At 44.2% G+C, this 12,352-nt stretch overlaps 1 protein-coding gene across 1 annotated transcript in view; it reads right to left on the bottom strand.

The window, feature by feature from the left end:
* Nucleotides 1-12,352, bottom strand: part of CNTNAP5 (contactin associated protein family member 5) — a 439,165-nt gene that overhangs the window by 247,423 nt on the left and 179,390 nt on the right. Inside the window, exon 4 of the mRNA XM_050916993.1 lies at nucleotides 2,553-2,700. Within this exon, the coding sequence (XP_050772950.1) occupies nucleotides 2,553-2,700 (148 nt within the window). The remainder of the gene's footprint in view (nucleotides 1-2,552; nucleotides 2,701-12,352) is intronic.

Genomic DNA, 12,352 nt, shown 5'->3' with positions numbered 1-12,352 from the left:
CTGCCTCACTCCCTGTCCCCTCACTGTCTCTGGAACCCCTGCCCCTGACTGCCCACCACTGCCCCATACAACCCCCCCTGCTTCCTGATTCCTCCCCCTGCTCCCATTCGACCCCTCTGTTCCCTGCCCCTGACCAGCCCCTCTGAACTCCTCTGCCCTCTCTCCAACCCCCCCTGCTCCCCGTCCCCTTACCATGCTGCCTGAAGCACCAGTGGCTGGCAGTGCTACAGCTGTGCCGCCCAGAGCACCAGGTCAAATAGCCGCGCCATCCAGCTGGAGCCAGCCACACCGCTGCGCAGCTCATAGCACTGGGTCAGGCCACGACTCTGCAGCTGTGCTGCCCCAGGAGCTCGCAGCCCAGCTGCCCAGAGCATTGCACCAGCAGCGCAGTAAACTGAGGCTGTGGGGGGGGGGGACGGACAGCAGGGGAGGGGCCGAGGAATAGCCTCCTGGGCCAGAAGCTCAGGGGCCAGGCATGAGGATCCCACGGGCTGTAGTTTGCCCACCTCCAGTACCACCTGGTGTGGAGTGAGAGCTGATTCCTGCTGACAGAGCGCTCTTCCTGTTCAAAACAGGAAATCTCCATCTCTCCGCAAACACAAGCGCAGTCCTGGACATCCCCTCTTATGCAACTGACCCTCCCCTCTACACATATGTGCATGACTTAGGAGTTTATGGGGAGGGAGTGTGAAAAAAGGTCAGCATGGTGGGCCAGGGTCCTTCCTGAGTCCCTACCAGACCACGATTTGGGTGGGTCATGGGGCCCTTTCAGTGTTTGTGCTCCACAAGGGAATCTCCAAACAGAAAAGCAACAAAAGGGGTCTTTTCCCTCTCCCCTACCCCTGGGAGAGAGAGAGAGAGAAACAAAGTTAAAAAAAAAAAGTGGCAGTCTCTTGGGAAGTCCTTTGGCTTATCTGTCAGTTCTAGTGTCCTCTCTCATGATTCAGATCTGCCTCCAGACCCTCCTTTTGGTCACCGTTTCTTTATGCCTGGTCCACACAGTATAACAGGCAGCAGGTTCTGCAACAGTCTCTCTCCTCATCTATCTGTCCCTGTAGCCATCAGTCTCCAAGATAGAGCCATCTTCCCCCTAGTCACCATGTTTATAAAAGGTCAGGCTTTCCCTTTTTAAGCTGCCTCCCTCCAGCCAGGGAAAGCCTTACAAGTGTGTCTGGTTAGGGACGTTAGTTTCCTCTCTACTAGAATGAGGGTGTGTCCCCTTACAGTCACACATTGGTTCTTGTGCCTTCCTAGCAGAGGTGCTGATCCAGGGGCTTTACTAGTCGGGGGGGGGACACCCAGATTTTCTGGAGCCGGCCCTGATAGTCATCCTAAACTTTTCTTGTCATAACTTCCCCCCACTAGGCCTAATTAGACCCCAGTGTAGCACCTTAAATAGTTCCTCCAACCTCAGTATTTCAAATACTTGTAGATTATCATGCTGTTCCACCTCCAATCTCACTTTCCCCCATTCATGCGCGGACACGTTGAGTCATCTCTTAGCCAAGGTACACATCATGGTTCTTACAGATCAAGCCCTCCAGCCCCCTGATTATTTTTGTCGCTATTCTTTTGAACTCCCCTCTGTTTGTTGGGATGTTTTCAGTGCCAGAATTGTGCACTGCAGGCCAGATCGTCTGCTGCTGTCTATCTAGTTATACTGAAGACAATGGAGCTGGGCCGATTTTCTTCGGCTGGAGATCTGACCCAGTAAGTGCCCGACACAGTAGAACTGTAGAGAAGCAAGTTTGGGGGACAAATTAGGAAAATGGCTCTACATTTTAAAATGTTGGGGTGCAAAGGTTTAGAGAGGTCAAGAAGATGAATTTGTTCAAGCAAAGAGCATAGACAGCTAACTAACAGATCTGTACAGTCAAATGATATGCCATACAGAAATTGGAAAGGTGTATTTATATAAATGCAATAAATATTCTAACATACTCTCTAAAATGTCTATGAATCCCCTGATTATATTTCCACTTTACTTTAGTCTCAGACCCTTATCCTTTATACCTGTTTAATTCCCTGTAACTGCAGGATATGGGGTAAAGATAATATGTTATAAGATGTTAGTGCAGGGGTGGTGTGCCGAGTCTTTATTTATTCACGCTAATTTAAAGGTTTTGCATGCCAGTAATACATTTTAACATTTTTAGAAGGTCTGTTTTATGCCTATAATATATAACTAAACTATTGTGGTATGTAAAGTAAACAAGGTTTTTTAAATATTTAAGAAGATTCATTTAAAATTACATTAAAATGCAGAGCCCCCTGGACTGGTGGCCAGGACCGAGGCAGTGCGAGTGCCACTGAAAATCAGCTGGTGTGCTGCCTTCAGCACGTGTGCCATAGGTTGCTTACCCCTGTGTTAGTGGAAGGAAGCACAGCCAACAAGTAATACTTATCTGTCATGAAAGCTACAACTCCAATCAGATAGTATGGTTGTACATGTTCATATTGGATTAAAAGATGTATTCGACCAGGTACATTCCCCAGGGCTTCCTGGAACATTGACAATGTTGTTTGATGACATTTGCATTAAAGGCACTTACTGTATGAGCAACCATAGACCTCAACTCTCAGGCCTATTCTTCCACCGGGATTCCATTTCAGAGGGACGAAGCGCAGGAAGCGGGTTTTCACGGAGTGCAGAAGTTTGTGATGTACAACACTGTCCGCATTGGTGTTCCCTGTGAAGACCTGCAAGGAAAGGAAGCTCCGGTGAGACACTTAACGGTCAGTTAGTTGTGAGCAATGAAAATATAAAAACAAACTCAACAAAACCAAAAAAGTAAAACTATCTACAGACTGAGGAAAGACTGCAGGATTTCAAAGACCAGGTTTGACTGAGATAAACATCCAAGCTTCGGGAACCTGGCTGAAACATCTTCAAACTATCCACTGCTGAAATGCAGCTACCCTTATGGTGGAATACAACATCTATTTAAAGGTGCCCAGTTGCTCTACCAAAACAAAATATGCTACAGTTTTGACAAAACATTTTTTTTTGGTTGAAGAATTCCATTTCATCACTCTTAGGAGCAGGGACTGTCTTTTTGGTTATGAGTTTGTACAGCACCTAGCATATTGGCTCCTGGTCACTACCATAGGCTCTGACAAAAAATGAGTGGGTGCTTAGCACCCACCAGCAGCCAGCTCCTCCCTTCCCCACCAACGCCGCCCACCTGCTGGTGGCCCTGACTATCAACTCCTTGCCCTCCCTCCCAGCATCTCCCACCAGCCACAATCAGCTGTTTTGTGGTGTACAGGAGGCACTGAGAGGGAGAGGGAAGGAGCAGGGATGGGGCGCTCTCAGAGAAGGGGATGGAACTGGACGGGAAGAGTCCGGGGCTGGAGCTAAAGGTGCCAACATTTCCAAGGTGCCAGGAGGTGCTCACAGCTGTGTCCTCGCTCCTCCCCCTCCCCCCTCCCCAGAGCCTCCTGCATGCAATGAAACAGCTGATTGGGAGGCTGCCGGTGGGTGGGAGGCACTGGGAGCAGGGCAGAGGGGGAAGGGGAGCTGACGGGGGGCTGCTGATATATTATTGTAGCTCTTTGGCAATGTACATTCGTAAATTCTGGCTCTCTCTCAAGCTCCAGTTGGCAACCCCTGGACTAGAGACATTACTAAAAAAATACCAGGCCAGATGTTGTGCTGGGATGAATTGGAATAGCTCCATTAAAATCAACAGAGCTATGCTGATTTACATCCGCTGAAGATCTGGTACACTGCCTCTTAAATTAGTCTTTGGCAAAATTGCTGCAACACTCAAACTGAACGTCTTTGCTACGTCTGGACGTGGAAAGACAGACGAAAGTTCAGTTAGAATAAGTGTCAGCTCATCCAAGCTGATGTATTAAAAAGACAGACTCGGGATTTTGTCTTCATCTCACTTGACACACAGGCAGGGCAGCAAACAGCAGCTTATTTACAGATCTACAGAAGCAGGCTCCTGTAATGACGCCAATGATTATCTGCTCTCTCACTTTATTAGGCAGGTAATGGGGTGGGTTTGAACTGGGAACAGAAGGAGAAGCACTGGCACAGTCCAGGCAGACGTGAGGTTAACTATCTTCTAGAGGAGCTATTTTAGGATGTATCATCTTCTGTTTTTTCCTGCCAAAGATCAACTGACGAACCAAGCTGAAAAAGAGATTATGAATGTGCAGGGCCCCACACCACAGATGTTTGTAATTAACATGATTACAGCCTTGATTTAAGGAAGTGCAGGTGCAGAAGCACCTGTCTACCTTGCAGATTTTGCCTATGTCATCTCTGTGACTTGCCATTTGCACCCAAGCAAATGGGGACAGGGAACAACCAACAAGAAGAAACTGATTTAAAATACCAAGTAGCTCCTCCAAAGGATCTAAAATGAATGAAAAAGGAATTAAATCAAAGTTGTAAGTGTCAAAATGACACTCCCATAAAAAAAAAAACACAACGGCTTTCTTCCTTTTAAACAGTCCTATTAGTTCGGGAAAGCTCACGCATGAGTTATAAGAAGTGATAACCATCATACAGAACAGACCTGGGTCTGAATATCTCCCGGGGGACTTCTGAAACATTCTGTTAAACATGGATTTCAGGCAAAGTGTGAACTGCCTGTTCATATATGACAAAGCTGGAGCACAGGGATGAGACTGCCGGTCGTCTTGTCAGATTTTCTAGCTTGAAAGAAGCTTTGATTCTGGAGAACCTATACCAGCCCTAGGGATATAAATGAACTTCAGATGTGTTCAAGCTGGACTTTAATTGAATGGTGTTCAGTTTTGGGAGCTGAATGGTATTGTTAGAGTTTTAGAAGTCAATCACTAAAATCAATCAGATCTACCTGTATCAGTAGTGGGCAACCTGTGGCCAGTCAGGGTAATCCGCTGGTGGGCCGCAAGACAGTTTGTTTACATTGGCACGGCCACTGGCAGCTCCCAGTGGCCATGGTGGAAGCTGCGAGAAGCAGCGTGGGTCGCAGAGACCTGCTGGCTGCCGCTTCCCACAGATCCAATTGGCCAGGCATGGTGAACCATGGCCACTGGGAGCTGCCAGCGGCCGTGACAATATAAATAAACTGTCTGGCGCATGAAGCCCGTGGGCCACAGGTTGTCCACCACTGACCTATATCCATCCACAAAACGCCACGTAATAGACTGAAAGCACTATATAATCCTGATAAGACTGAACTGAATCTAAGCAACCCTTCCATTGAATGTGATGCTACAGTATGTCCATGGAACTGTCACAATTGCATCAATGCCTTATCCTGGCATGATGGGTCCCAATGGTTCTCTGCTCAGAGTCTGCAGCCACTATGATCTATCATGACAACGAATATGAACCCTTTAGTCTCACTGGAAAGAAAACACCACAACAGTTTTAGGAGTTTCATTGGTATTGGTACCATCTAACCCCCTCTCATTTCCAACAAGGATATTGAGGACACATTCAGATAAGGGAAATTTCCCTGTAGAAGAGGTGGACAGTAAGGGGAAAGAAATGCACTAAGATGTGTGACTGTTTTTAGCCCCTTCCGCTTTGTGCATTCAGTGAAGGCTCATTTGAGGCTCTGCAACAGGAGCCTTGTGTGTGTGTTTAGTAGACTTGTTTAGACTATACAACAGGAGACACCCAATCCATAGTAACAAAACCCCAACCCACATTACTGCCACTCTTTTGCCAGTAAGAAAAAGTAAAATAAACACCTCTCTGTTCAGATTCAGCCCTCATTTGCCTTCCATAGACCTATGTCTGGACACAGGGTTCCAACTGTATGGAGCTCATCGAGGCAGGGTCAGATCGCCAGTGAGCCTCACCTCTGCGCAATGACTTGAAGCATCCCTTTGCCACCAATCAAGACAAGTCCGCAGGGAAGAAAAGCAATGGGGATTGCTTAGCTCAGGATATGGAAGGACACTTCTTGCTCATCTATTGTGTAGCCTCCCTGATACTGAACAGAGCTCTCCCCTATGTCCCCTTTTGCTCTTCCTTGACAGGCAGGCTGTTATTTTGTGTCAAAAATATCATCAGCCCAGCTGTGACCTCTGCCACTGAGTTCCTGTGTGACCTTGGTCAAGTTGTTTCACCTCTTTGTATCTGTCACTGCTATTTAAGACTGTAAGCTCTTCAGAGCAGAAGCTGCCTCTTACTATGTGTTAGTACAGTGCCTAGCACAATGGGCTCCTGATCTTGGTTGGGTCTATAGATGCTATTGTAATGCAAATGAATAACCCACAACAGTAGGTACTTCCAGGTGAGCTGATGTTCTTGTGTAGACCGGAAGAAAGTGTGCCCATCACAGTTAAACAGAATGAAATGTAACCCTTCTGAAACCGATCACATCTCCAGAAAGATGCATCTCCTACCCTGCTACAGTTTTGTCCTCTGTTTTACCAATCACTGCTATATTTTACTCTGTGATATGCCTGTCCTTCACAGAGCACACCCGACTGTAACATCCCCGACACCTCATCTTGTTTGCTATCGAGGGAGGGAAGAGACCTGTCCAAATTATCTATCCTACAGTATATTAACAGAACAAAACAATACTGGATTCCACACCCATCACCCTCTGCCCAAAATGATGATGATGAACTTCTTTTTTGGAGTCTAATTTCACCATACAATAGGGATTAAAATGCATCTGCCCAGCACTTAGTAATGAACCCCAGGTCCCCTTGCTAATTACACGTGTTATTTATTGAGTGTGCAGATTGTGCTTCGCAATACAACGTCTTATTGAGTTCTCTTCCTCTCATTATGGAGAACTGGCAGTTTCTGTGCACAGGCACAGATATGAAGCAATCAAACAGTAGCAGGATAGAGTAATACAGTGCACTCCACCCTAGCCCATAATTGTATTGTATAATCTGCTCAAGCAGGATGGATACATGCATCGGATGTGCTCTATTACATTGTGTGTGCAATCTCTCTCGTTAGCCGCACTGCAAAAAAAGGTATATATACTGATAACACTGTAAAATAGCCTCAGGTAGACTGCCAAGAAAAAACATTTTTTCATCAGGAAAATCCAAATGAAACATTTTATTTCGGTCAATTTGACCCAAATTGGAATATTTCATTTTATTGAACCGATCACAAATGTTGAATTTTGAATCAGCAAACAAGATATTAAAGTGTATTTCCTTTTTATGCACATTGTCTTAGGGGAGAATGAGGGAATTAGGCTTTCTGGCTGGACTGTATCTCCCCTAATACACCTGGCCCATAAGAGATAATGGGGGCCTGAATTGCAACTCCCATAATGTAAGAGAAATGTTGTTTAATGTTGATCTGGTTCAAAATGAAGCATTTCATGTCATTTTAACAAAATAAACAAAACATTTTCATTACAGGAATGTCAAAATGAAACATTCTGACAATTCCAAATCAGTTTTTTTTCCAAAATTTTTTTTCCATTTAAAATTCAGAAATTTCAACTTGTCGTGTCATTTCCTACGTTGAAATGTCAGTATTGTCCATGGAATGGAAATTCCAAAGATCACTCAATAGTCATGATTATTATTCACTGGATGCTGGCAGTGTGATCACAGGTGTAAAACTTAGGCTAGGTCTACACTGCAGAGGGGTCGACATAAGATATGCAAATTCAGCTACAAATATGCTGTGTCCCATGAAAGCTTATGCTCAAATAAATTTGTTAGTCTTTAAGGTGCCACAAAGACTCCTGTTCTTTTTGCTGATACAGACTAACACGGCTGCTACTCTGAAACCTGAGGGAACTAGGCTCATTTAAGCTGCAGAAGAGTTGAGGGGAGGGGGGATTTGATAGCAGCCTTCAACTACCTGAAGGCAAGTTCCAAAGAGGATGGAGCTTGGCTGTTCTCAGTGATGTCAGATGATAGAACAAGGAACAATGGTCTCAAATCGTAGTGGGGGAGGTCTAGGTTGGATATTAGGAAACACTATTTCACTAGGATGATGGTGAAGCACTGGAATGGGTTACCTAGGGAGCCCTAGCTGTGATGATTTAGTTGGGGCTGGTCCTGCTTTGAGCAAAGGGCTGGACTAGATGACCTTGTGAGGTGTCTTCCAACCCTGATCTTCTATGATTCAAAGAAAGATACTACCTTATGCACCAGGATCAACAAGGCTACAACAACACTGCAACCAAAGATAATGACCAACCAGGAAGAAGACACTCTAATAAGAATGGAAGGAGGGTAAAAAGACAACTTCTAGGAAAGAGTTCTACATTCTAGTGTCTTGTCCAAACTGCAGTCTACCTGAATTCCTCCTACAACCTCAAACTGATACAGCATTTTAGTTTCTATCCTAAGCTTTTGCGTATTATCGCTATACTTTCAAACAAAATTATGGTCGTCCTTCCCGCACCCCCCCCCCCCATGTGGCTGCCTTTCATGGATAGATGAAATGATCCCCATGGATAGTTTTAAATATCAGTTAAGTCTGGAGAGCACTTTGGGGTGAAGGATGCTATAACTGTTGTTAGTAACAATAATACTGGGAGGAACTGACTGCAAAGCTAGAGCTGTAAAATAGAGGAAGAGCCCAAAGTCAGCAACTAATTCCGGTTTCTTCTTGGCATCCTACTCTTTATCATCAAAAAAACTTTATAATTATATATATATATAAAACCTCATCACATCAAAAAATAAATATTTCCCTAAAACCTTGACAAGATTAACCTTAGCCAATGGACTGCAACAGCTCTTTCCATTGCTAACATTAATCACACACTTCAGGCTGTACTTTTGCATAAATCTCACGAAGGCTTGCATGCTTCATATTGAATTAGTGGGATTAACAATGCAGTGAATGTGTTTATGTCTAGCACTGTTGGCCAATGCCTGGAACCCTCCTCATATTTAGCTTCATCAAATGGAGTTTAAATAGCTATCTCTCTGATGATAATTTGCCAGCCCGATTCAGCAACAGGACACCAGAGAGGTGTTAGTTATTCCACACAATGGTGACTTCAAATGAATATTTGACATCATTATCTTAAACTATATAACAGGAAAATAATGTAACAGCATTTCTATTTGGAGCTGCAATATAATTTTGAAAGTGCATGGACAGTTAGATTCGATTTTCCCCAATGTTCTGTAAAGTGGTGAAAAAAAAACATTTTTAGCCAATGTAGCTTTGCAAATTTTGCTGGGAGCAAGAAAAAATTCACACTCTAACCTCAGACACAACACCTGTGTATCTCATGAGATTACCATAGGTTTGTCTTATGGTACTGTTTATCTTTTTTCAATTCTTTTTACTGAAATTTTATCACAAGACAGTTAATCTTTATACATATATATGTTGTTACTTGTGGAAGAAGGGAAGGAGGGGGGAGAATGAAACCTAGGCTGTTTCCAAGGAAGGATGATCAACATATTATGAATTTTCAAGATTTATCAACATTTTGAAATTTGATTATTTAAAAAAATAGGAGAAAAAAGATTTCTGTGAAAGAGAGTTTTGAGCAAGTCTAGTTAGATCATCATTCGAAATTAGGGTGACCAGACAGCAACTGTGAAAAATCAGGAAGGGGTGGGGGGAAATAGGCGCCTATATAAAGACAAAGCCCCAAACATCAGAACTGTCCCTATAAAATTGGGACGAGTTCTGGTACCAATGCATTGAATGGTATGGGCTAGATTTGGAGTTGGTGTAAATTGGTGTAGCTTCATTGAAGTCCATTTATATCAGCTGAAGATTTAGTCGTATGGTTTTTCTAGGCTTTTGTCTTAAGAACATAATGGATAAATCAAAATCTGTGTCTCATTTCACTATCCCTTCCTACAAAAAACACTGCTGGAAAACTTTTAACATCCCATAATTCAGTCAAGGTTTTAATAATTACACTTCCCACACTGATCAAATCAGCCTTTACAATACCAGAACAGCAACAAAGAAACTATTTTTCCAGATCATGAGATAGTTTAAGAGGACCTATTAAAGTGTCCCAGTAGATATCTGTGCATCTTTTTTTCCCTCAACACAGGTTTGATCAATTAGTTCCAATCAAACATATATTCCCCGTATCAACCAAAATAAAAAGACCTAAGCAGAAGACCTTGAAAACCAACCATATCTAGGGTACCCAGGTGCCTAGTTTTCAACTGGAAAGTCCATTTGGAAAGGGGACCTGACAGTGTCCAGTCAGCTCCACTGACCGGACACCAAAAGTCCAGTTACTGCAGGCAGAGATGATGAGGGGAGGTACAAGGTCATCACCCTTGCCAGCCCCTACTCAGCCGAGGCTGCCTCATACCTGCATTGGGCAGCTAAAGTTCCCAGCCCCTGCTCTGCAGGAAAGTCCCTCACAACCCATGTGGGCAGGAGGGAAGAGATGAAGAGCAGTCAGCGATGGGGGAAGGAGGAAAAGGAGTGAGTGGTGATGGGGCCTCAAAGGAGGAAGCGGGGCAGGGGAGGGTCCTTAGGTGAAGAGAGAGGGTGTGGGAGGTTCCAGCACTTCTGCTAGAGTGTCCGGTTTTTAAATATTACAAAGTTGTGAACCTTAACCAGCTCTCTGGAATACATATTAGAGAAGCTGACAGTCAAGTAACAAGGCAAAGAGCAAAGAGCTAGGCACTCAGGCTCTCACTGTGATACACAAATGTCTGAATACGAACAGGAGGGGCCTCCTCTTTACTTGTCCATTAGAAAGGCATTCAGCTACCTGTATCCCAGTGCTTTACATTAAATATGAATGCTAGAAGCCAGTTGCAAAATCATGCCATCCTGCTATCATTAATGAATGCTTTCCTCTGCTCCCATGGTGAGGCAATCATTTTAAACTGAGGCGAACCTATGGCAGTCAGACTGTAAATACTAAATCAGATTTTTTTTTTGGTTCCAATCTTAACATCTATATCTGCAAATGGGAGTAGGATGGGAGCCACCCAGTGAGTGGAAGAGTAAAGCACTTTTAGTTTCAAAACCATCTTGATAGCTGTGCCGTTAGGGGAGCAGGAAAATCAGTGGATTGTTACGTGCTGTAACAGGAGCTCTTGATGAAACAGAGATGTCTGTACATATGTAAGTAATTGGTTAACTGAGAAGGTGCCTGCAGATGGTGCTCAATAATATCCATCACTGTTCCTGTGGTTTGTAGGACCAGTAAAACTTCTTGCAGAGCATTTCAACTGGCTGCTTTGCACACATCTCATTATATCAGTGCTTAACACTTGCTACTTGAAATATATGTCTACTCTTAAAGCACGGCTTAAATTTTGGCCTGGCGGTGTTGTGTACAGACCCCTGCCTTGCAATGAGAGAGAAAGATTTGATTCCCAGATCCAGTTTCTCATTCTCTTTTGTCCAGCAAGGACTGGGAGCAGAGGCGGAATAGGGTGTTCTAGGACCCTAGGCCAGAGCAAGTGGGGACCCCTCTCTACCTCTTCCACCCACAGGAGTGCCGGACGGGCAGGCAGAGCGGGGCAAGCCCCTACACCCCCATCCCACTCCCCAGCAGGAGCACCAAGATGATGAGGACAGCGGGACAGAGATGAGGAGTACCCATTTTTCTGGGCCCCTCAATTGGCTAGGGCCCTGTTGGTCCAGTGGCTAATACGCCACTGACTGGGAGCACGGTAAAGGCAACATCACCCTTCATAGATAAGGCCAGAAGGGAAATGGTGATGATCTAGTCTGACCTCCCTCCTGTCCAACATAGGACACTGCACTTCCCTGAACCAATTCCTGTTTGAACTGCAGCAGATCGGTTCGATAAACATCCAATCTTGATGTAAAAATGGACAGTGATGGGGAATTCACCACAATCTTATGTAGGTTGTTCCAGTGGTTAATTACCCTCACTGTTAAAAATGTCTTATTTCCAGTCTAAATTTGTCTAGCTTCAAGCTTCTATCTTGTTATCTTGTTATGGTCAGGCAGCCCAAGACTTATATTAATAAATATTTTTAAAAGTACCCTAGGCGAAAGGCATGATGCAAGTGAAAAGTATTGTTATATTTTTCAAGTACCACACCAGTCACTTTAATTAAACTTTTCTTTACACTGACTAGTTGGAGAGTTTCCTTCCCCAGAGTATTTTCTTACCTTAGAAATTTATTTTAATTTCTCATTTTGCCCTTCAATTTCATAAAGTAAAATTTTACCTTAAGTCACAACAAAGCAAGGATTTAAAAACCAGGAAGCTCATGAGAAGCTTATATGCTGGTTATCAATACTTTCCACTGAAATACAGGAAAGGAGGTGAAGCGGGGGGGGGGGGGAGAGAATCAATAGCTCCTTATAAGCCCTTCTCCTGAGATGTGACATCTAGCTCAAAGAACTCTTTCATTCATTACTCTTGTAAGCGTCAGTGAGAGAAGGGACCCGTGAAGTGGGCCAGTAAACGACATCTGATTCAGA

The sequence above is a fragment of the Gopherus flavomarginatus genome, chromosome 10 (assembly GCF_025201925.1).
Source record: "Gopherus flavomarginatus isolate rGopFla2 chromosome 10, rGopFla2.mat.asm, whole genome shotgun sequence".
NCBI classification, from domain to species: Eukaryota; Metazoa; Chordata; order Testudines; family Testudinidae; genus Gopherus; species Gopherus flavomarginatus.
Note: the sequence above shows the minus strand (reverse complement) of the source record. Positions and strands in the feature narration are given on the sequence as shown.